The sequence below is a fragment of the Miniopterus natalensis genome, chromosome 3 (genome assembly GCF_054644295.1).
Source record: "Miniopterus natalensis isolate mMinNat1 chromosome 3, mMinNat1.hap1, whole genome shotgun sequence".
NCBI classification, from domain to species: domain Eukaryota; kingdom Metazoa; phylum Chordata; class Mammalia; order Chiroptera; family Miniopteridae; genus Miniopterus; species Miniopterus natalensis.
The window spans coordinates 98,000,296-98,025,109 of NC_142083.1; the positions used below are offsets into that span (position 1 = coordinate 98,000,296).

General features: G+C 52.1%; 2 protein-coding genes across 2 annotated transcripts; one reads left to right on the forward strand and one right to left on the reverse strand.

Annotated features, from left to right (window-relative positions):
* Positions 1-690: 690 nt before the first annotated feature.
* On the forward strand, positions 691-7,174 carry TRIM72 (tripartite motif containing 72). The gene is made up of 7 exons (XM_087815172.1): positions 691-840; positions 1,104-1,499; positions 3,751-3,846; positions 3,933-4,163; positions 4,625-4,647; positions 5,580-5,698; positions 6,603-7,174. Exons 2-7 carry the CDS (start codon positions 1,110-1,112, stop codon positions 7,172-7,174), a joined length of 1,431 nt encoding a protein of 476 aa, XP_087671298.1. The 5' UTR covers positions 691-840; positions 1,104-1,109.
* Positions 2,680-2,949, reverse strand: PYDC1 (pyrin domain containing 1). The gene has a single exon (XM_016217637.2). It carries the CDS (start codon positions 2,947-2,949, stop codon positions 2,680-2,682), a length of 270 nt encoding a protein of 89 aa, XP_016073123.2.
* Positions 7,175-24,814: the final 17,640 nt, after the last annotated feature.

A 24,814-nucleotide genomic window follows, 5' to 3' on the forward strand; every position in this document is an offset into this window, starting at 1 on the left:
TATTCTGAATGAAATTTAAACTGAGATTTCAAGGACAAGCATACAGGAAGGCCTGAGGCATCCAGGGCAGAATGGACTTCTGGGCTGCTGGCTCTGGATTCAGCTCATTTATTTATTAAATTGTCACTCTACTATTTATTTTTCAAGCATTTAAGGAGGCCAACTTTGTCCCTGGCCTTGTGCTGAGCTCTGAAGAGACAGAAAAAAGACTCTTCTCTCAGCTCTGGAGGAAGAAAACCTTTCAGTGTAGGCGAGGTCCTGTCCTTCTGCAGGGGGAGATGATATTGTCAGTGTGACCTGGAGAGCCATAAGCCTGGGAAATAAGGGGGTGACAAGCTGGGGAGGGGCCACACTTGGGGAAGGGGAAGCTGGAGATTGTGGAAGTGGGGGTGGGAGAGAAAGGGCAGACCAATCTCCTCTCTCTGGTATGGAGAGGCCCTGTCTCCCGCTAGCTCTGAGCTGTGGCTTCAGACTGGGCAGGGGAGGGGACAGTGGGATGGGCCAGGACAGGTGGCCTTGACATGTGTGGCTTGTTCCCTGACTACTCAGTCTTCACTTTTAGAATGGTTTCCAGAAATGTTGGGAGGCAGAGGCAGGGCAGCTAAATATAGTCCTGGGGCCAGGCTTAGTCTGGGAGGATCCTGCTATTCAGTGCTGCCATCGCCTGTGGGGTCCGTGGCCAGCTGCCCCTCCGCCAGTCCCCCTGCTTGCTCTGAGCTTGCTGCTTGCCTCTCACCTATCTTCAGACGCAACGCTGACCCCCTGCCTGCGGCTGGTTAGGCCTGACCTTGACTGAGCCTCCTGGGAATCTCTTTTTGCCCAAGATCTCCAACCAGACCTGTGAGTCCTGTGGATCCTGTGGATCCTGTGGGCCTGGAGGCTTGGGGACGGGAAGGCAGGGGACTCTGGGGAGGGGAGTCAGGGAGGGTCTGGCCTGGGGGCTTTGGAGAACCTGGGGCTAAGACCGGGGAAGGGCAGCGGGTAAGGCTAGCTGCAAGCCGGGCTCGTGTTGAGGACTGGGCCCGGAGAGGGGGTGTTCTGGAGCTGGGCCGGGCAGCTCCCCGACCCGCCGAGTCTCCCTGACTGACCTCTCCTGCACCCAGGCCGCCATGTCGGCCGCGCCGGGCCTCCTGCGCCAGGAGCTGTCCTGCCCGCTGTGCTTGCAGCTGTTCGACGGCCCCGTGACAGCCGAGTGCGGCCACAGCTTCTGCCGCGCCTGCCTGAGCCGCGTGGCCGGGGAGCCCGGGCCGGACGGCACTGCGCCCTGCCCCTGCTGCCAGGCGCCCACGCGGCCGCAGGCGCTCAGCACCAACCTGCAGCTGGCGCGCCTGGTGGAGGGGCTGGCACAGGTGCCGCAGGGCCACTGCGAGGAACACCTGGACCCGCTCAGCATCTACTGCGAGCAGGACCGCGCGCTCGTGTGCGGCGTGTGCGCCTCGCTGGGCTCGCACCGCGGCCACCGCCTGCTGCCCGCCGCCGAAGCCCACGCGCGTCTCAAGGTGTGGGACGCTGGCGGCCTCCGGGGGTCGGGTCGTGCGGGGTTCTTGGACGGGTGGGCTTTACCAGGGGTCGCTGCATTGACCTGGGCCCTGGGCTTCAGGGCCCGAGGCGCCTGGCGGTGCGGGGATGCGGGAGGGGCGGGGCGGCTAGGAAGGCGGGGCTGTCCCGCGCCGCCGGGGGCGCTGGGGAGGGGAGCTCCGCCGCGGCGCAGAGGGGCCCTGGCGGGCTGGCGCGGCGCGAACCTAGGTCTTCCCGGCACGCCCGGGCACGCAGCTCTGTGTTGGCATCGAGACTCAAGTCAGGGCTGTTTTACTGGTTGGAGCTGTTAGTCCCGGACGCTTCCAGGGCCCACACATAGTTCTGCGCACCCCGAGGTTTGCGATCCCTATGGGTGTCCAGAAAAGACAAATGGAGAGGCAGGCACGCATTGTCTCACCCGCGCCACAAGTGTGGCAAATCACGGGAGGGCGTGTGTCTGCACAGGCCCAGGAAGGTCTGTCAGGAAGCATTTATTGGGATGGGTAAGAATCAGTGACAGGGGCGGGGGCAGGAGGAGGCGGGGGCTGGAGGCACGGAGCGGTCCTGGGTCCCGCGGGGAACTTCTCACGGCTGGTGGCTGGGGTGGGCTTCTGCGGGTTATCTCTGAGCACAAACATCAGCATGGCACTGCGCTTCTCCTTGGCCCCAGACTCCTGGGGGGGTAGACCCCAGTCCTCAGGCTGGTATGGAGGCCTGCAGACTCCCCTGGGGGCCAGCCTCCCCTCCCCTCCCCTCCCGCTCCTGCAGTGCACAGGCCAGCCCAGGGCTGGCTGGTGGTCTCCGGGTCCAGGGCAGGAGCCTCCTACTCCCGGGAGCCCTCCCGACCCGGGCTCACCTCTGCCGAGAACTGTGGAACCGCGTCTGTTTTTATCTGCGGAGAGATAAGAGAGGGTGAAATGAGACGGGGCACCGAGTCCAAGGAGCCTGCAGGGGGCAGGCGGGCCGGGTGCGGTGTGCCCGCGCCCGCCGCAGCTCGGCTCCAAGCCGCAGGGAGGGGCTGGCCAGAGGCCTGGAGGAGCGGGACAGGCGGGCTGGGGTGCGACTGGACGCCTGCGCTTTTGGGAGGAAGAGGGGCTGGGTCCAGACCTGACCAGGTGCCAAGGCTCAAGGGTAGCTGGACGGGGCCGGGGGCGCGGGCACTCACGCGAGCCCCTGGAGCCGGGCCGCCTCCTCCTGCATGCCCATGTCGCGCAGCAGGGCCGCGGTGAGCTCGGCGCCGTAGTCCTCGCGGTAGAAGGCCACCAGCTTGTCCGTGAGGTCCACGGCGTCCAGCGTCGCGAGCGCGCCCCGCGGGATGTTCCGAAAACCTTCGCGCAGCGGCGCGGCGCCCAGCTTCAGCTTGAACTTCTTGAGCTCGTCGGCGGCCAGGCTCTCCAGCGCGTCCAGGATGGCGTCCCGCTTCCTCCCCATGGCTCGGGCCAGTCTCCTCTGAACCCCGACGGCCGCGCGAAGCCGCCCGGCCCGCCCCGGCCCGCAGCGGGCGTGGCTGTCCGGAGGAACGGGGCGTCCCAGGGCGGAGATTTTTCCAGGGGTTGGCACCGGAAGCCCCTCGGGTCAATCCAGGGGCTCCTGGAAGCGGGCACCCAACGACAAACCCTTAGGGGAAGGGGGAGGTCGCCCCCAATTTGGCGCAACCACAGGCGTGGGGAGATGGCTGCTGCCGTTCTCCAGAAGGGGAAACTGAGGTTGGAGGCCATGCAGGCAGGACTGGAACCATCTGTCTCCAGGGCCATGCGCCTCCCAGTAAAGAGTGGCTTTGGCAGTAGGTATTAGGAGCTCCCCAACAACTGGTAGCCCACCGTGTGCTGGGAGGCTGATTGGGGTGTTTGCTAATTCTGCTTTAAGTATGGGTGAAGCCCAGGAATCAGACGTCCTACACGCACCCCCTGAGGCCTGTGTGTGCCCACTTCATACCCCCGTGGTGGCGGAGACCCAGTCACTTTGTGTTTGTCACCCTCACCAAGACTGTGCTGGGGCTGGCTGCTGAGGGGTCGGGTCAGGCCAGGGAGAACCTGACCTAAAGAGGCAAGCGCAGGGTCAGGCCTCTAGACGTCGGGACCAGCACTGGCAAGGGCCTGGAGACCTGCAGGTGGGTTTGGGGTAAGGCAAGATGCCAGCTGGGCTGGAGGAGGAGCTGGCATTGCGGCTGAGTCGTAGGGGGAGGGCTCAGGTGGGGGGCAGCAGCGCCGCTTCCTTCCGTCTCGCCCCCAGACTCAGCTCCCGCAGCAGAAGCTGCAGCTGCAGGAGGCATGCACGCGCAAGGAGAAGAGCGTGGCTGTGCTGGAGCACCAGCTGGCGGAGGTGGAGGTGAGGGCTCAGCGTGGCAGGGCCTGGGGACTGGGCGTCCAGGCTAGGGGTCCCCAGCCAAGTGCTTTGCCTGTCTGCCCCCACAGGAGACGGTGCGGCAGTTCCGGGGGGCGGTGGGGGAGCAGCTGGGCAAGATGCGGCTGTTCCTGGATGCGCTGGAGGGCTCCTTGGACCGGGAGGCCCAGCGTGTGCAGGGCGAGGCAGGGGCGGCCTTGCGGCGGGAGCTGGGGAGCCTGAACTCCTACCTGGAGCAGCTGCGGCAGATGGAGAAGGTGCTGGAGGAAGTGGCCGAGAAGCCTCAGACTGAGTTCCTCACGGTGAGCATGCGGTGACTTTTCTTCACTGCCCCTCAGCCGGGGTTCAGGTCCCAGATACCTCATCCCCTGGTCAGGCAGGGACCCTGAGGTCCAGAGGGGGCAGGGACAAGCCAGAGTCACACATGGAGGCGGGCGAGCCCCAGACTGCTGTTACGGTTGTTTGGGTTGGGCACTGCACAAGGGCACTGTATGTGAGTGGCACCCTTCACATAACAGATGTTGCAGGTTTGTGTATTTCTTAGGACAATCTTCTACCACATAGAATTAGTTTCTTGAGGAAGGCGGTGCCTTTTTCTAATTTACACAGATAAAGCGCTAGGGGTGGCCTTGAATTCTGGGTTTCTTTTGGCTTTTCTGATTCTTCCTGGCCCCATATTCAGCATTCTTGGTCGACCCCCTCCTGAGAAGTATCCAGTGTCTTTCCTGCCTGCCTCACCTCCATTTTCTTTCTCTCTCTCCAGAAATACTGCCTGGTGACCAGCAGGTGAGATCTACCTGGCCCTGCCCCTTCCCCCAACCTGCCCTGGTCTTCAGGGACACTGGCTGGCTCACCTGTACTCCCAATATGCCAGCCTACTCCTACCAATTCCTCCGCAATTGCCTTGCACTTTGTTTTGAACATAGAAATGAACCTGACCTGGGTGTTCTCCTCAGGAACCTCCCAGGCAGAGGTGGGCAGGGACATAGGGATCACTGTGTGCTCAGTGCTGCCCCGGGGGGGGGGGGGGGGAAGCAGGTGGCCAGGGCAGGCTGTGCAGAGTTGGATGCTGGAGGAATGAGCTGGAGTTAGCCAGGCCAAGAGCTGGGGCAAGAGCATTGCAGGCAAAGAGGGAGCACAGGTGACGCTGGTGTGGCAGGTGGGGGCAAACTGAAGAGCTGATGGGCTTGGACCTTGCCCCCACAAAAGACTTAAAAAAATTTGTGGTAAAATGTACATAACATAAAATTGACCATTTAAACCATTTTTTAGTGCACATTTTAGGTCCAGAGTCATTAAGTACATTCATGTTATGCAACCATCACCACCATCCATCTCCAGAACCTTCCATCTTTTTTTTTATACCTCATCTTAGGATATGTTTATTGATTTTAGAGAGAGAAAAAGGGAGAGAGAGAGAGAGAAACACCTTGATGTGAGAGAGAAACATCAATGGGTTGGCTCCCGCACTTGCCTTGAGTGGGGATTGAACCTGCAGCCTTTTGGCGTAGGAGACAAAGCTCCAACCTTTCATCTTTCATCTTTCTGAACTGAAAACTCAGCAGAGGAGTTTTAAGCCAGAGTGTGGTGTGGAGAGATCCTGGAACTCTGCCACAGCCCTGTCCTCTCTTTGGGGTACTGCTTCTTGCCCTCCCCCTCCCCCACGCCTCCCCTGGAAGTCCCTTCATAGACACCTCCCCACACTTTGCCACCCCCAGGCTGCAGAAGATCCTGGGAGAGTCACCACCGCCTGCCCGCCTGGACATCCAGCTGCCGGTCATCTCAGATGACTTCAAATTCCAGGTGTGGCGGAAGATGTTCCGTGCTCTGATGCCAGGTACTGGGAGGGCTCACTCTGGGTTTATGTTGGCAACTGTGGTTGGTGGAAGGCCACAGCCACACACAGAGAGGCCTCCCAATCTCAGCTAAGAGGTCACCAAAGAAGGTGCCTGTTGCCCCTTTACCGCTAGGCTTTCCCTTGCACCCTTGTACTCGCGTTAAGAGAAGGACCTTTGAGGGCCTGGGATTTATAGGTGGGTGACTGACATGGCGAGGTCGCTGCTTACAAGAAGGGTCCTGCTGCTGCTGGCAGCAGGGGCGCCTGGGCCTGGGTTTGAACCCTGTGTGCTCCTTGGCCACTCTCTGCATCCTTGACAGTGGAGATGACAATCCCTGCTAATTGGGGCCTCAGGGTCTGCGGAGCTGGAACCCTGGGCACTGGCCTTGGCCTGTGGCTGGGTGGCCCAAAGGCTCAGCCTCCTCTCCCCAAGCGCTAGAGTCACTGAGGTGCGTGTTAAAGAGCTCCAGAACATGTACACATGGCGGTGTAGTCCTCGCTGCCTGGCGGGAGGTGGGACTGAGGGACCTCTGCACTAAGGCCCAGAGACTGGGTGAGGACTGACTGAGGCCGCACAGCCCTGAGATGGGGCCTGGCTGAGGACTAGGCGTCCTGACCGTCTCCTCCTTTGTAACCTGGGCCTTAGATAGTGAGTTATATGCCTTGTATCGACTGGATCCACCCACAACCCTGGAAGGAGGCAATTATGGCCTCAGTTCACAGCCGAGCAAGCTGCAGCTCAGAGAGCACAGTGTTTGGCAGAAGCCAGGACGCAGAGGGGGTTGTCACCTCCCAGGAGGGGCTGGGAGGTTAGAGGACGCGAGGCTGGCCCACGAGTTGGCTGTGGGAAAAGGCCCGCGGGAGGCTAGCCCACTGGGGCCTTACGGGTGGGTCTCTCCCGCAGCGGTGGAGCTGACCTTGGACCCGAGCACGGCGCACCCGAGCCTGGTGCTGTCCCCCTGCGGCCGCCGCGCGGAGTGCTCGGAGCAGAAGGCGCCGCCCGCCGGCGAGGACCCGCGCCAGTTCGACAAGGCGGTGGCGGTGGTGGCGCGCCAGCTGCTGTCCGAGGGCGAGCACTACTGGGAGGTGCAGGTGGGCGACAAGCCGCGCTGGGCGCTGGGCGTGATGGCCGCGCAGGCCGGCCGCCGCGGCCGCCTGCACCCGGTGCCCTCGCAGGGCTTCTGGCTGCTCGGGCAGCGGGACGGCAAGGTCCTGGAGGCGCACGTGGAAGCCAAGGAGCCGCGCGCGCTGCGCAACCTGGAGCGGCGGCCGGCGCGCGTGGGCATCTATCTGAGCTTCCGGGACGGCGTCCTGTCCTTCTACGATGCCAGCGACACGGACGCGCTGGAGCTGCTCTTTGCCTTTCACGAGCGCCTGCCCGGGCCCGTGTACCCCTTCTTCGACGTGTGCTGGCACGACAAGGGCAAGAATGCTCAGCCCCTGCTGCTGGTGGCGCCCGAGGGCCAGGAGGCCTGAGCCGCCTGCGGGGTGGAGGAGGGGCGCAGTTTGTGGGGTGGAGGGAGGGAGCCGGGGACTCCAGGAGTTTTGAGAAGTTTGGCAGAATAGGGGGGCTGCCAGTGAGGGGTTGGGGTGGTGGTGGGGAAGAAGGGAGGTCTACAGTCAGGTCATTGAGGAAATCCCAGTTTGGGCACCAGGAGGTGCAAGTGTGCCAGGAAGAACTGAGGTTGAGCGAAGGAGGGAAAAGGGTCAGGAGCCTGGGAAGGAAGAGGGGAAGAGCTGGAGAGCTCTACAGAGAGAGGGGCCCCTGCAGCCTCAGGCTCCCCTCCTCCAGGACCTGGAGCAGGGTCGGGGTCACCAAACTAAAAGGCCTTTCGCTTAGCACCCTCCAGCGGGAGCAGATGACACCACCATTCATGTCACCTCCCGCGTGACTCCTTCCCGCCAGGCTGAGTGGGAACGGTGGGGGATTGGAAAAAAGCCAAGAGAGACAGAAAGCAGGGTCAGGAGGTGCACCGCATGCTGATGGCATGCAGGCAACCCTAAACAGGCTTTGCAGCTTTATTTTATACAGCACTTGTTTATTTCTAAATCATTCTTGGAATGGCATATCATTGTTCTCATTCTGCCTGGCCGCAGCCACAGGTCCCCCAAGTTGCCCCCAAGCGAGGGCAAACCTGTTTGCTCTCACCTTGGAATGCATTACTCAGAGTTTCCAATTCCAGGAAAATGAGGCTTGGCCTTTGGCCCCACCTCTGGGCCTGTGAGGGCTTTGCCAGCTTACAGCCCACTCCCTCCACGTTCAGAGCACACAGCAGTGCTTGTCAAAGCAGACAGACAGCTTAGTGGCCGAGGGTCCGCTTCTGAAGGTCTGGGTGGGCCCAACACGTGCCTTTCTAACAGCTTCCCAGGTGATGCTGATGATGCGGTCACCCCTGGAGTAGAGCTGCCTCGGGCACACATCTGTTCAGGCACCTTCCATTACAGTCAGTGATCAGATAGCTATCATCTACCCTGTACAGAAAATCCAAAATACATTCCTGCATTCAACAGCCATGTAAAAACCACCGGAGCCTGCGCTGGGTGCATAAAGCCTCCCCGACTTGTTTCCCTGCTTCTTTGGAATATATTTGCTGAGTGTCTTGGACTTTGAGGAAATACCCCAAGTTGCCAACCAAGAGAAGAGCCTGATCCTCGCCCCGCCCTGGGCCCCGCTGGTTGTGGACGATAAAGCTCCCCAAGCTTACTTGCTGGTTCACACCTTCCTTGGTTTTAGCTCCAAGACCCATTCCTGGGCTTTGGAGTAGCCACTGAGCTGAGAGGCCTTTGGGGATTCAGCAGGTGGCACTGGAGGCTGCTGCTCTGCCTATCCTCCTGGGGCCATTCGCTCTCACAGCTTGGGAGGCTACTGTTGATGTGTGACAGGTCTGGGGACCCCTGGCAGCTGGTGCCAGGGTGGGGATTTCCATGGGTGATGGAACTAAGGGATGGTGCCAAAGGAAGGTTGTGGTCAGGGTAAGAAAGGCCTCAAGATCTGGCTGGGGAGGGGGGCACTCCTGGCTGTGTCTCTCAGAGGAAGGTCTGTTGGGCCCTGGCTCTAGGACATATAAGAGAGAATTAATTTGAGGAGCTCTTCAATGGTAGAAAATAAAGCAATAAAATAGAGGGGTTATTTGGTTGTCAACCCAGCAGCATTAATAAAAACGATCGTATTCGGACTCTTTCCTCATTAAACCTGTGTGAAGAGACAAGACCTGTTGCTCGGCGGTGACCTCCTTATGGGCCTCCCAGCCCTCAGTCTGACCCACCAAATCTTTCTGAAAACACGAATGTGGTCATGCGATTCAGGGGCTCAAACTTTCAGCTGCTCCTTGTTGCTTATAGGAGAAAGCCCGGGCCTTGGCTCGGCCTTTGAGGCGCCCTGCCCTTCTCCAGCCCCATCTGTGCCGCTCCCCTGCATCCCAGATCACCCTGCTCTGCCCTGAGGGCCTCTGCCCTGCTCCACCCTCCGGGACGCACGAAAACACCATTTCTCCTACTCTCTTCACCTCGGCGCCTCCTTGCAGTGTGCACTCCACACTCCACGGCGCTGAACCCCTCTCATGGGCGCCTGGGGAGGGCTGGTGGGCTCCAAGAGCCCCAACCCCTTTCTGAGGAAATGGGGCCTCTGAGAAGCAGACGCCAAGGCGGGACCAAATGTGCAGATCGGTGAGGGCAGGTGGCTGTTCGAGAGAATGGAGCCGGAGACTGGGATGCTAGTCTGACCCTGGGTGAAGGAGCGAGGGAGGGAGGCGTGGGTGGAAGGGACTATGGGGGGGACTCCTCCACTAGGCTGCCCCGGGAGGAGCCCTGTGTGTCCCTGCCGTGCTCCCTGGTTGGCTGCGAGCAGCCCTGGGCGCTGGCCCCCACAGACACAGGGATGGCTTTCACAGCTCTTCAGCTGCGCCCTCGCTCATTTGCTCCTCTATTGGAGTTACATAGGAAGCTTTCTTTTCACAGCCACCATAGGTTCTTTCTGCGTAAAGTTACTCTGGCTTGAGCTGTGTGCATTGAGGGAAATGACCCTGTGACCTTGCCCATGGCCAGCTGAGTGAGAGATGAGGTCCCCGAGCCAAAGGCAGTCATGGTGGGGCGGGTTTGTGGAAAACTGCCTAATCAGGGGGTTCCTTGGACGGTGGCTGCCTGGCCCAGCCAGAATCTCCCTGGGGATGTAGGAAGGTGAAATGGAAACAGAGAACGGGGTCCCTCCAGCACTCGTTTCTCAAATGATCAGAACCTCCCAGAACAACTGGCACCGAGAGGTTTCCTGTGCCTCCTGACTTCCAGTGCACAAGAACAAACGGGCACCTGCCAGAGCCTGGCCAAACTGCAAGCAAAGACATTTATTGAGAGCTTGTTATGTGTCAATAACTTTGTACTCTCATTGATCTAATCCTCACAGCACCAGGCCTTGAAACAACTAGCACCCCACTCGGCCTGGTTGCCTCTTCCCCTGGGGTTGGAGTGTCCCCAGGGAACACGGTGGTACAAGCATGAAAGACCCAAGTCCACACGTGGGTGGTGCCTCCTGGAATACCAACTTTATGCCAGACTTCTTCTTGGTAATGGTGGTGGTGGCAGGAAAGTTGTGTAATTTAACCAATGAGTAAACATTGAAAACATCATGCTTTTAGTAAAACAAACATGTTATGGAGTACAGAATTTGCATGTATTTTTGAGATAAATTGGAGATGTCCATAAAGTTTTGCATTGGTGCTGGTTGCTTGGATCTAGACTTCCAGACTCTCAGGTATATGAGTTCTTAAAATTATTTTAAAAATTAAAAAATATAAATAATACATGAATATATTTAATATCTTATGGGTAAGGGGAAAGTTCTCAGATCATGCTCCCCAACCCCAAGTTCTTGTCTTCCTCCCTCAGACATACCCCCTGTTGCCAGTTTGGTGAGTAGTTTTCCAGGACTTTCTGTACAGGTTTATGTCCCACGGAAAGTATATAGGACTGTACTTTGCTTCCTATATAAATGATGTAATATTCCACGTGAAGCTGACGTCTTATTCTATGTGCTGTGCAATATGCTTTTTTTCATTCATTCATTCACGAGATCTGTTCATGTTACTATACCTTCTCTTTTTAAAATTTTATTTATTTTTATTTTTTTGTTAATCTTCACCTGAGGATATTTTTTAAATTGATTTTTAGAGAGAGTAGAAGGGAGGGAGGGGGAGAGAGAGACACATCGATTGGTTGCCTCCCCCACATGCCCTGACCAGTGCACCCCCATCCCCCTTCTGGGTATGGAAACTGCAACCCAGATACATGCCCTTTACTGGTATTTGAACCCGAGACCTTGGTGCATGGGTGGATGCTCTAACCACTTAGCCACACTAGCCAGGGCCACCTTTATATATATATATATATATATATATATATATATATTCTTTTTTTTATTGATTTTAGAGAGAGGGAGGGGAGAGAGAGATAGAAACATCAACGCTGACAGAGAGTCATTGATCGGCTGCCTCCTGCACGCCCCCTACTGGGGATCAAGTCCAAAACCCAGGCATGTGCCCTGATCGGGAACCGAACTGCCATCTCCTGGTTCAGGGATTGACGCTCAACCGCTGAGCCACACTGCCCAGGCATACCTTCTCCTTTTTAACTGCCGTGTAGTGTTTCACCATATGACTGTGCCATTGCTTACTTAATCACGCCTTGGTTAATTGCTATTCGTTGCTAATTTTTGTCATTGCAAACAATGCTGAAATGAGCATCCCTGTACATGATGCTATGTGCACATGTGCTAAGGTTTCTCTTCGGTAGGTACTGAGCTTCTGTGTCCTAGCATGTGTGCCTTTAAAGTTTTAATGGTATTACCATTAAATTGTGGACTTGAGGAAAAACTGGTGGGCTTGATGGATTACATGGACATGAAGTGGTTAAAACTTCTAAGTGGTTGGACTTGAAGGGTTACACCAGGAAACTACCTTTTATCAGTAGTTCAGCCTTGCTCTGGAGGATTGCACAGCTTTTAGGTAATTTCAGCTTGAAGAGCAGTCTCATTTTCAGGTAGGAAAGTGTCCAGTCCAGCATAGTTCAAAATTTCAACAGCACACCGTATTTAAAATGACTCGAAGTGGAAGGGGATCTGCTTTCACTCCCAATCCCCCTCCTTCCCCCAAACCCTCCCCACCCTGCTCTGCTGGCTCCTTCAAGGTTCAGGTAAATTAGAGGAAAAGAGTCAGATGACACATGACTGGTGTGGTTATAATCTGGGACCTCTGTCCTGATGGCCATCCAAATACTGCTGCTTTCATGGGCTCCTCAGCAGACACTGTCGGGCTGACTCTTGTGACAACCCCTCAGCTCTTGCCCTGCCCTTCCCCTGCCCCGCACCCCGCTTCTGGAGTCACAGTCCTGCAGTAGTAGTTACACTACTGCTGGGTCCCTTTGCCGAGGGCAGGGGTCTATCACGGTACCTTAAGCCCACCTACTTTTGGCGGCATTCAGGTGGCCTGGGTGTGTCATACAGAGGCGAGGGCGTGCTCCGCCTCTCTCCTTGCCTGGCCACCTTGGGCTGCGCCGGTATACTTTGTCCCACTCTGGGGGTCTCCAGGGGTGAGCCAGAACTAGTCTCCATGCTCGCGTGGGTCTTCAGACTCTCGGGGACATGTGTTAGGTCCTCTGAGAACTTCTCACCAGCCTTCATCTGGGCCTTCCAGCTCCTGCAGCCCAGAGCAGGAACGGGACCTCCAATCTCAAGGGGTTCCTCGGGGGCAACCCTTTCACTCGCTTTGAGGCATGGGGAGCCCTCTGTGGGCGACAGGAAGAGAGGCACCACAGCTCCCTAATCCATCGAGGAAGGGTGCAATTTGCAGTCTCACTAGAAAGTCCCAAAGGGTGTTTTTGGGACTTCCCTTTAGAATGTGGGGCACTGGTGGGTGTGGCTCAGCTGGTTGGGCGTCTGCTGGGGACCAAAAGGGTTGATTCGGGGCCAGGGCATGTGCCCGGGTTGTGCGCTGGATCCCCAGTAGGGGGCATGCAGGAGGCAGCCCATCGACGGTTCGCTCTCACATCGCTGTTTCTCTTTCTCCCTCTCCCTTCCTCTCTCTCTCTCTCAAAATCAATAGAAGTACATACAAAAAGGAATGTGGGGCGGCATTTCTACCACATATTGTCCCCATCTTAAAATAATTTTGAATCATTTGTTGCGGGAGATGTGACAGGTAATCCGAGATCCTCAGAAGAAATCCTGTATTAGTAAAACTGAAGGTCATCATAGATGATCTAAGTTGTTCCTACTGTTTTTCTGGCTTTTTCTTGAGAGTAGAGGCTGAGTAGAAAATTTAGCAAGGCTGGGTGGAGCTGGGAGTTCCAGTGGAGAGGCAGGAAACAGGCCCTGTTGAGTTGCCCAAGGCCTGGCTGAATGGATAGAAACAGTTCCCATCCTGTAAACATGTTCCCTTTTCCTTTAAACCATCGTGAAACTTTCTGAACCAAACAGTACGTCTAAGGGTTTTTAATCAACTAGGAAATACTCATAATGTGAGAAACAACAAAGCATCGTATCAAACTATATGCCACCATGGTTGCAATTATGAGAAAAAAAAAGCCTCTGAAAAAAAGACAAATTTCAAAACATGTCCCCCATGGGATTCCCGGTGACTTGGCTTTCCTTCTTTGGCTTCTCCGCAGTCTCCCCATTTTTGGTAGTGAGCGGCGCTGGGTGCCCGCGAGGTGGGGCGTGGGGACTCCGAGCACGTCTGGGGGCTGCACTCCGGGGCACTCGCGGGGCCTTCACACCACCCACGGCGGGGCGCTCAGAGAAGGCGGCTCAAAGGCAGCCGCGCCCCGTTCTAACTAGGGCTCGTGTTCAGCCCGAGGCGTGAAGCGAGGGGTCTCTGGAGGGATGTTCTACCTACTGTGAGTTGGTGATCCTGGGACAGACTTGGCATCCATCAGTGGCTCACACAGACTGCTGTCCCCTTCCCAGTGCCACCAAACAGCGAGTCAGTGCAGGAGAAAGTCTCCAGTGGGACTCTTAGGCCCTTAGCTCCTCTCTGACGCTCCCTCGTCTTTGTACCAGAAAGAGGGCATCTCAGGCTCAGGCCCTTTAACAAGCAAAGTCTTCCAGGAATTTAATTTTATTTTGTTTTCTTTATATTTATTTTTACCACTACTTTCTAATCATAAGGAAGTGATACTGATTTTTATTTATGGTTTTGCTATAACATTAACTTTTAAAATTACATCTGCCCAGCAGGGCGTGGCTCAGGGGTTGAGCATCGACCTAGGATCCAGGCGATCGGGGTTCGATTCCAGGCCAGGGCACATGCTCAGGCTGTGGGCTCGATCCCCAGTCGGGGGCGTGCAGGAAGCAGCCGATCAATGACTCTCATCATTGATGTTTCTCTCTCTCTCTCCCTCTGCTTTCCTCTCTCTGAAATCAATAAAGATATATTAAAAAAAAAATTACACCTGTCAGAGAAAACACACATACACGCACTTGTAGCGCTCTAGATTGTCTTGAGGAAGACACATAGGAAGCTGGTACTGTGGTTCTGGGAGGCTGGGGGCGGGACTGGGAGGGAAACTTTTCACTGTGTGCATTAGCAGACCTTCCGAGTTTTGAACCATGTGGGTGTATTTATTACCTATTAAAAGCATAATTTTATTGCACTCCTCCTGCTGACCACAGCTCCTCCCACCAGTGTCGCTGCGCCCTCTTTTGCTATGACTTCCTCCAGCTATCACAGGTCGTGGGCCACCTGGTCCTTCTCAGCCTGGGCGGTGGTGCCGTGAGCTGCGGGGCAGGAGACACCTAGGGAGCGCCCACATCCACGGGGCTTGGGTGGCCGTGGCGTGTCGGTGTCCTCTGCCTGCTTTGTGTCCTGGTCCTCCTGTGGGGGATACGGCGGCAGCCCGGGGCCAACCGGCTGCTGGGGGCCAACCAGAAGGTGACCATGCAGAACCTCCACAACTGCCCGGCCTCCCACCTGGAGGCGGCCAAGGGCTGCCCGGGAGGCGAAGATCCGCAACTGGTACCAGAAGCAGGAGCCGGGGCCGGCCCCCGACTGCAGCCGCTACTAGCAGGCCGTCGAGGACACGTGGGACAAGATTCTCGCTGCCACCATTGAGAACTCCAAGAGTGTCCTGCGGATCGACAATGCCCGCCTGGCCGCGGATGACTTCCCAACCAAGTTGGAGACACAGCAGGCCCCGCACAGGGGCGGGAGGGGACACCAGCGGCCTGGCCAGGGCCCACCTGGAGATGCAGGCTGAGGGCCCGGAGGAAAGCAGGCCCTGGTCAGGTGGAGGTGAATTCAGCTCCGGCACCGACCTGGCCAAGATCCTGAGTGACTTGAGAAGCCAACAGGAGGTCGTGGCTGGGAAGAGTCGGAAGGATGCTGAAGCCTGGTTCAGCCAGACTGAGGAGCCGGGAGATGGGGTGAGGTGGGGGGGCAGGAACAGGCAGTGCAGCCACCGGTGGGGGCGGCTCTGAGGGAGGTTATCTCCCGTCCATAGCTAGCAGGCTCCTCACAAGGGCCGGGCCACCTTCTGAGAAAGCTGGCAGGCAGGGACCAGCAGCCACGGGTGGGGAGTCGGAGCACAGAGAGAGGCCCAGGGGATCAGCCAGGGCCAGTCTCACCCTCCAGACTGGCTTAGAGTCTGAGCCTGCAAGGGCTTCCTGAGATAAAGGGGGGGTCAGTGGGAGGGTGATGTAGGGAGACAAAGGGGAGCGGGTACCCGGACCTGGCCTGGGAGGGACACAACAGGAAGAAGGGTCACTGGGTGTTCTTTGTTGGGCTGAGTCACCCCTGCTGTGAGGACCAAGTTACACTCCCTGGCCCTGCCTGTGCCTGGATGTTTGGGAGCAACATTCCAGGCCTCAAGAAGGGACTGTGTAGGTGGCTTTATGAATCACCAGGCCTTGCACTGGATCTTCAGGTACCCAAGGCAGAACAGATCTCCCAAGAATAATTAGGGGCTCGGCCAGGACGTCTGGGTTTCTGGGTGGGGAGTCCACAATGGGGAGGGGAAGGGAAACTGAGCGGCAGATGTTGGGTCTGGGGGCATTGAGGAATGGGCTCAGCACTGAGCCAACAAAGGCGAGGAACCAGAGAAGAAGGGAGGCCAGCCCCAGAGCCCTGGAGGAGAGGGTGTGGGGTGAGGCTCTCTGCTGCTGGGAGGGGCTGGCAGCCTGTTGCCGGAGCCACCTGTGGTGTTCCGCCTCTCTGCCCAGTATTCAGCCATCCTTCCTCTTAATGGGAGCTTCGGGAATGATTTGGCCCAATTGCTCATTTCACAGGCGAGGAAACAGCCATCCACAGGAATTTGGTTCCAAAGCAGTGTGGCAAGTTAGTGGCAGAACAAAAACCAGAACATCTCATTCCCACCTCCGGGTTCAGAGATCTTTTTGAGATGCCACTTCCACTGTGGGAAGCGCGGGTCCCTAAGTATAGCAACCGCGTGCTGGTTTTAACCCCCGCTGCACAGAGCTGGATTAGGCACAGTGCTATCACCAGGCATCTATGTATGCCTCTCTTGTGTTCTGTTACCTATTTTTAAAAAAATCTGAGTGCCCATGAACCTAACACCTGACCCAACAAGTCGACTATTTCTAAGAACTTACAGATGCACCTCTCCCCTGTCCCAACCCCGCCTCCCTCTCAGAGGGACGCTTGGCCTAGACTTGTGGTTTTCCTGCGCCTCCCTTTAATTATCACACGTGCTTTCAGTTTCATTTGACTTGTTCACGGATTGGATAAAAGAGGCATGAAAATATTTTGTCTTCTGGGCCTGGTTTGTTTGTTAAAAAGCTTTTTATTATGAAAATTTCAGACTCACAAAACAGAGGAAGACGATCCTGAACCTCTGTGTCGCCATCACCCGGCTTCAGCAGTTACCAAGGTCTTGCTGCCCTTGATTTAACAATCATGTTTTCCTTCCTCTTCTTGGAATAGTTTAAAGTAAATCTTAGACAGTTTATCATCTCACCAAAGCCCTTCCTACTGCTGATGCAAAGCATGTGTTAAAGTAAAAAACAACCTTACAAGACATAAATTTGTAAAAATAACTTTAATAACGATTACAACCCACTTGCTAAAAAATTGTACATACAATCACTTCTTCACACTTTAATACTCATTTCTAAAAGCTGTTGGCATTTTCTTACATAATCATATTACTATTATTACACCTAACAAATCCAACAATTATTCCTTAGCACCATGGACCTGCTAATTTGACGTAACATTCCGTTGCTAGAATTTATCCATGGTGTTTCCTTTGGCTGAATAATAATATTCTATTTATTAATTGTATCTGTTGATTCTCTTATTGATGGGCATTGTTCCAGTTTTTAGCCAATATAGGTAGTGTGGATATGAATATTTTTGCTTGTGTTTCCTGATGAATACATACCAAATTTATTTTGACAAATACCTGAAAGTGGACTTGCTGGGCAGGTGATGCAGTTTTCACATTAACCAGCAGTGTATTGGAGATCCCATGGATCCCTAACCTCTCTAACACTTGGGTGCCTGTACTGGGTTGTAAAGTAAAATTCAGTTTCTTACTGTGGTTACGTTCAGAAAAGTTTGAAGAACATTGGTTTCAGGAGTCAAACAGTTATAAAGAATTTGTTACCAAACCCTGCAGTCCCTTAGTCCTTCCTCCCCACACCCCCGTGGAGGTGATCATTTTGCTAATTTGTTAATTACTTGTCCTTAAAACTCTAAGTAAAACGCATAATGCTACTTCTTAATTTCAGGCATTTTTTTTTTTTATGTCTTCCTACTATACAAGATGGGGATTTTTCTCTTGTTTCACCAAGACTTCTCCCTTCCCTCCATCCTCTCAATATGGTTAAATCTTTATTTTTCCCTCAGCCGCCAAAGCCACTGCCTCTCCCTCCTGGTGCAGAGACTTCTGCTATTTTTTTTCTTTTGCTTTTTTTTTTAAGAAGAAGGGTGGGGCAGGGGGGTTATTGACAAAAGAAAAAAAAGGATTATATTTGGGCCCAGACACCTTTTCTTTGGGGGATGACAGGGTTTCAATGTAAGAAATGCTCAAATGTGTGGAGAATTTTTTAAGGGTTTATTTGAGACAAACTGACATATGTTGTTGGACAGCAATATCTCAAAAGTCCCAGAGAACAAGTTTTGCAGGCTCTTTTTCTTGCTCAACTTTTAAATTAATTAATTATTTTGAAAAATAATTTTTAAATTACGGTTGATACACATTATTATATTACTTTCAGGTGTACACCCCAGTGACTGGACATTACATAACTAAGTCATCATCCCTCTAAATCTCAGGCCCATCTAACACCATACATAGTTATTAGAATATTATTGGCTGCATTCCCTGTGCTGTACTTTTCATCCCCATGACTATTCTGTAACGACCAAATTGTATTTAATCCCTTCACCTTTGTCACCCATCCCCCACAACCCTCCTCCCATCTGGCAACTGTCAAAATGTTCTCTGTGTCTATGAGTCTGTTTCTGTTCTGCTTGTTCATAAATTTTACTTTTTAGATTCAATTGTTGATAGATATGCATTTATTGCCATTTTATTTGTTATTTAAATATATATATATATATATAGACAGAGAGAGAGTTAATTCTCACTCAAGGATATTTTTTCCATTGATTTTTAGAGAGACTGGAAGGGAAAGATGGAGAGGGAGAGAGAGAAACATTGAAGTGAAACACACATGGGTTGGTTGCCTCCTGCATGCGCCCCAACCGGGGATTGAACCTGCAACCCAGGTACGTGCCCTTGATTGGGATTTGAACCCATTACCCTTTGGTTCATGGGCCAATGCTCTAACCACTGAGAAACACTGGCCAGGGCACCAATATGTTTTTTAAAAATTGATATTTTAGAGAGGGGGGAGGATAGGGAGAGAGAGAGAGAAAGAAACATTGACATGAGAGAGAAACACTGATGGCTTGCCTGTCATATACACCCTGACTGGGGATCAAACCACAAACTGGTCATGTGCCCTGACCGGGAATTGAATTGGCGACCTGTCAGTTAATGGGATGATGCTCATCCAACTGAATCACACTGGCCAAGGTCTATTGCCACTTTATTCATATTTTTGATGTTTTTTTCTTTTTTTCCTTCTAAAGAAGACCCTTCAACATTTCATGTAGTACTGGTCTGGGGGTGATGAACTCCTTTAGCTTTTTCTTGTCTGGGAAGCTCTTTATCTGACCTTCAATTCTAAATGAGAGCTTTGCTGGGTAGAGTAACCTTGGCTGTAGGCCTTTGGTTGTAGGCTTTTCATCACTTTGACTATTTCTTGCCACTCCCTCCTGGCCTGCAAAGTTTCTTTTGAGAAATCAGCTGACAGTCTTATGGGAGCTCCCTTGCAGGTAACTAATTGCTTTTCTCTTCCTGCTTTTAAGAGTCTCTCTTTGTATTTAACCTTTTGCATTTTAATTGTGATGTGTCTTGGTGTAGCGACAAGGGGCTACATCTTGTGTGGCCACAGAATTTGAAGGTCTAATATGCATTCACCGCACACACTTGAGATGGAGTTGAGGAAACAAAACACTATTTATTGGAGCATTAAGTGAAACAGACAGAGAAAAGCAAAATGAAACAAAGAGGAAAGCAAGTTCTCACCACCCAAAGAGTGTTTCCAAGACGCAGGGGAACTGAGGCAGCGCCTTGGCTTCAGGGGTGTCTGGTGAGTGTCCCCATTGGAGAGTTCTGACTAGGGCCCCTCAGGAAGCTATTCTTATTGGATTTCTTGTAAGTGCTTGATTCATGGAGTTTCGACAGCTCTATGCTGTATGTGAGGTTTCTGTAGCAATGGGGCAGCCTACATGTGGTTACCAAAACCACTGGGGGGGGGGAGGGCACTTCTACACGATCTTATTCATGCATTCCACTGGTGGGTCAGCTATCAGTCAACCAGGAAGGCTGGTGAGGCCGTTCAGAGCTCACTGCTGCTGACAAAGGAGTCAATGCCCGGGTGCTGCCCTGACAGAACATTCCCAGAATATAAGTGGAAACACAAAGGGACACCTACTTCCTATTGTAGTTACTTAACACTTTGTGGGGGCCTCTTTGGGTTTATCTTGTTTGGGACTCTCTGAACTTCCTGGACTTGTATGTCTATTTCCTTTACCAAGTTAGGGAAGTTTTCTGTCATTGCTTTTTCAAATAGGTTTTCAATTTCTTGCTCTCTCTTCTCCTTCTGGTACTCCCATGATGCAAAATGTTGATAGACTTGAAGTTGTCCCAGAGGCTCTTTACACTATCTTCATTATTTTGAATTCTTTTTCTTGTTGCTGTTCCGATTGGGTGCTTTTTGCTTCCTTATCTTCCAAATTGCAGATTTGACTCTTAGCTTTGTCTACTCTACTGTTGATTCCTTGTAAATTATTCTTCATTTCAGTTAGTGTCTCCTTCATTTCTGACTGGTCCTTTTTTATGCTGTTGAGGTTCTCACTAAGTTCATTGAGCATCCTTATAAACAGTGTTTTATACTCTGCATCTAGTCGATTGCTTGTCTCCATTTCATTTAGTTGTTTTTCTGGAGTTTTGTTCTGTTCTTTCATTTGAGAAACCTTTGTCTCCTCCTTTTGGCAACCTCCTTGTGTTTGTTTCTATGTATTAGATAGAGCTGCCACATCTCCCAGGCTTGGTAGAGTGGCCTAATGTAGTAGGTGTTCTGTAGGGTTCAGTGGCACAGCCTCCCTGTTCACCCGAGCTGGGCACTCCAGGTATGTCCCCGAACCCCGTGTGGGCTGTGTATACCCTTATCTTATAGTTGAATCTTGATTGCTGTTGGCATGTCAGTGGGAGGGCTTTACTCCCAGGCTGATCAGCCACAAGGAATGACTGAGACCACCAACCACCATGGAGGATCAGCTGTGCAGGGGCTTGCCCCACAGAGCAGGACTTACTTCAGCAGGGCTCTGGTGCCTGCTGAGTCCACCACTTAAGTGTGTTGCTGTGGAGGTGGATGGGTGGTGGTGCTTCAATGTGATCTGAAGCTATCCACTGGGTGTGCTGGCTCTGGGGCTTCCTGGGAAGTGCAGGCCAAGGTCAGCTGTGTTCTGCCCAGGGCCACCCAGCGTGAGGTACAAAGTGATCTGCAGATGGCTGCTATTTGTGCTGGATTTGGAGTGCCCAGGCAAGGCCAATCTGTTAACCAGGTTGGCTGCTGCTAGTGCTGGGGTCACTTAATGAGAGGTATGGGACACACTGAGGCCAGATGCTTTTTTGAGAGATGAAGCATGAACCAAGACAGGCCATTTGTATGGAAAAGCCACTGGAAAAGGCTTGGGTTGGCCAGAATGTTGGATGGGGTGGGGCCTCAGGGAACCACCAGGGAGGGGAAAACAACATTAGCCAGGTTGATGGAGTCTCAGACATGGTGCCTACCTGCTTGCTCTGTGGTGGAGGGCTTATCTAAGGAACAATGACCTCTGCCAGCACTTCTGTCTGGGAGAAAGCTGTCCCCTCAGCTCTTGTCCTAATGTCACACACTTCAGTTCCTCCTCATATGTCCCTGGTGCATTTCAAGGTGCTGCCCCAGTGCTGGAGTTTAGAGCAGGTGAGTTCAAGTAAGTCTGTGTGCAGGCCCTTTAAAAGGAACTGTTTGGGACTCCAGCAGCCCTTAGCCTTCCTCAGCCAAAATCCCCTCTTGTTTTTACAGCCAGAAGTTATGGGGACTTCTCTTTTCGGCACTGGAACTCTGGGCTAGGAGGTGTGGTGTGGGGCTGGGACTTTTTCTTCTCAGGGAGAACCTCTGCAGTTGAGATATCCATCTTGATTTTTATCTGTCACACATAGGTGTGGGACCAGCCTGTTCTGGGTCTCTGCCTTTCCTACCAGTCTCGATGTGACTTCTTCTTTGTATCCGTAGTTGTAGGACTTCCATTCAGTCAGATTTCAGGTGGTTATGAATGATGATTGTTCTGTAGTTTAACTGCAATTTTGATATGATTGTGGGAGGAGGTGAGTACCATGTTTACCTATTCCACCAACTTGACCAGAACTCCCACAGCTATTTTTTAAAAAAATATGTTTTTTAAATGATTTTTAGAGAGAGAGGAAGGGAGAGGGATAGAGGGACAGAAAAATCGATGAGAGAGAAACATCATTGATTGGCTGCCTCCTGCACGACGCCTACTGGGGATTGAGCCCACAACCCCGGCATGTACCCTGACTGGGAATCAAACCTAGACCTCTTGGTTCCTGGGTCAACGCTCAACCACTGGGTCACACCAGCTGGGCTCTCACAGCTTTTTTTTTTTTTTTTTTTTTTAATATCTTTATTGATTTCAGAGAGAGGAAGTGAGAAGGAGAGAGAGAGAAACATCAATGGTGAGAGGCTGTCTCATGCACACCCCCTGCTGGGGATTGAGCCGGAAATCCAGACATGTGCCCTGAGCCATGTCTGGCCGGGCCAGCTTTTTTTTTTTTTAACTCTTCAAGCCACGGCAGTTTGGTATCCACATGCCCCACACCTCTGCTAGCGCCTTTTACAAGGTCAAGTCTGTATTGCTAAATCCAATGCACTCAGTTCTGTTTTTATCTTAACCTCTCAGCAGCATTTCACATGGCTGATGTCTGACTTCCTGGAAGCAGTTAGTTTCCTCATTCTTGCTAATCAGCTGTCTCTCTGTCTTGGTTTGCATTCTCCTTGAAGCAGACCCTGAGACAAGGATTCTAGAACCAGGAAGGTGGTGCAGGGATCACTGGCTGAGGGGCAAGGGAGGAAAGGCAGCCAATTAAGGGAGCATCCTCTGACTCCTTGTTTTATTGAAGTATAATTGACACATAAAAATTGCAAAGCCCTGGCTGGTGTGGCTCAGTTGGTTGGGTGTTGTCCCAAAGGTCACTGGTTCAATTCTCAGTCAGGGCACATTCCTGGGTTGTGAGGTTGATCCCTGGTTGGGGGCACATGCAGGAGGCAGCTGATCAATGTTTTGCTCTCCTCTCTCCCTCCACTTTTTTCTCTCTCTAAAAATTAGTAAAAATATATATTTTAAATTAGATATACTTACAGTGTACAATGTGTTGATTTGATATATGTATGTATTGTGAAATGATTATCCACAATCAAGCTAGTTAACACATCCATCATCTCACACAGTCATTTTTCCCCTGTGGTGAGAACACTTAAGATCTACTCTTAGCATGTTTTAAGTCTACAATATAGTATTTTTCACTATAGCCATCATGCTGTACATTAGATCCCCAGAACTTAATCAGCCTGCAAAACTTGGTACAAAGAGTACATTATTAAGCAGTTACCTCAGGGAATGACTAGACCTTAATCCTGAGGGGAAACTCTGGGAAATGATGAAGACACATACCCCAGAATTTCCCACCTAAGGTGCAAGGGAGCTGAGGTATTTATATAGCAACTTTTGAAAGCAGTTGGTTGGACCTGGCCGGGCGTGGCTCAGCGGTTGAGCATCGACCTAGGATCCAGGCCATCGATGGGGGTTCGATTCCTGGTCAGGGCACATGCCCAGGTTGCGGGCTGCAGCTGATCAATGACTCTCTCATCATTGATATCTCTCTCTCTCTCTCTCCCCCTCCTTTCCTCTCTCTGAAATCAATAAAGATATATTAAAAAAGAAAAGTAGTTGGTTGGGAGCAGAGTAGCGCTTTCAGCTTAATGGGTTCTGGGCCTAGCAGCCATCTGGAAGGTGACCTGCAGGGTCTGAGGTGTTAGGATCTGAGGGATTTGAGGGCGGTACTGCTGGACTCCCCGAATAGAATGTAAGGTCTATGAAGACAGGGACTTTGGGTATTTTGCTTATGTCTAGATCCCCAATGCCTGGCACATAATAGTTGTTCAATCTATAGTGTTTTAATGAACAAAGGAATGAGTGAGGAATTCATGAATTCAATTGTAAAGGTTCAGAAGGAGACTCAGCAAACTACAGTAGTAGATACTGTGGAAGTGAAACACTTTAGGTGAAAGATCAAGGGGAACCTTTACAGTAGTGAGGAGGAACTTGAGAACAACTCAGTTTAGCATAATCATGGTATTCAAATGAAATGACATGAAATCACTGGGTCCTTACTAGTGTCACTGAGCTGCTGAATCCCCAACTCTGGAGCGCGCCTCCGCTCTTGTTCTGTGATGTGATATGAATGTTGGCTGTGGTTTGAGTTGCAGTCTCCATTATCTGTAGCCCAAAGCAGCCCAACAGATATAATCTCTGTTGTAAAAACTTGGTATATAATTACATAACTTTTGTGTGCCTCAGTTTATTCATCTACAAAATGGGAATGCTATCTTCTTCATAGGATTTCTATGCAGATTTAGACGAGTAAACACATGCAAAGCACTTAATAGTGGCACAGAGTAAACGCTTAATGTCAGTCGTTATTAGTGTTCATGATTATTATTTTACAATAAAACATGTTGTTATATTGTGTGTTAGCTATTTATTCTACATTCTTAAAATGTTTAATTAAAAAATTAAACATTTTTGTTGATATTTTCTATTTTTTACCTTAATATATCATGATCAGAGAATATGGCATGTATCATTTTCCTCTTTTGGGGCATAAAATTGAAATTGTTTTTTTAAAACATGCTTTAATTCTTAAAAAACTACATTCTATTTCTAAAAGTTAATCTTTGACATATATCTATTAATGCTACCTTATTAGTTGTGTTGTTTAGATCAATCGCTTAATTCCCACATCTATAACTAAATCAGAATTTGTCCTCAATTTTTACTGAGGAAAAGAGTGGAGAAATAAATTGGGGTCACTATAATTAAGCTGCTAAGTTACCAAAATCTAATAGGCTGAGGCATGAGGAAATGATTCTATTTTTGTGCTCACCAGCCTAGGAACTTAGACTCTTGAACTTTCCAGTCCTGTGTCATGGCCTTTGATATACATCAGCTCATGTGTTAATACATGGATGCACACCAGACCTCCAGATAACCCTCTGATTATCCCCTGAAGGACTCACGAATCCAGGTGCCCTAACATCCACCTGACACATCCATCATCCAGCCACCAAACGTGACCAGACCTCCTGGTGGTCATCCTCTAGACCACCTGGCATCCATCATCCAGACAGCCTGACACCTGACTGATAACCATCCTGGACCAACCCCAGGGCTAAGAATGCACTTTTTTCCCCCCTTA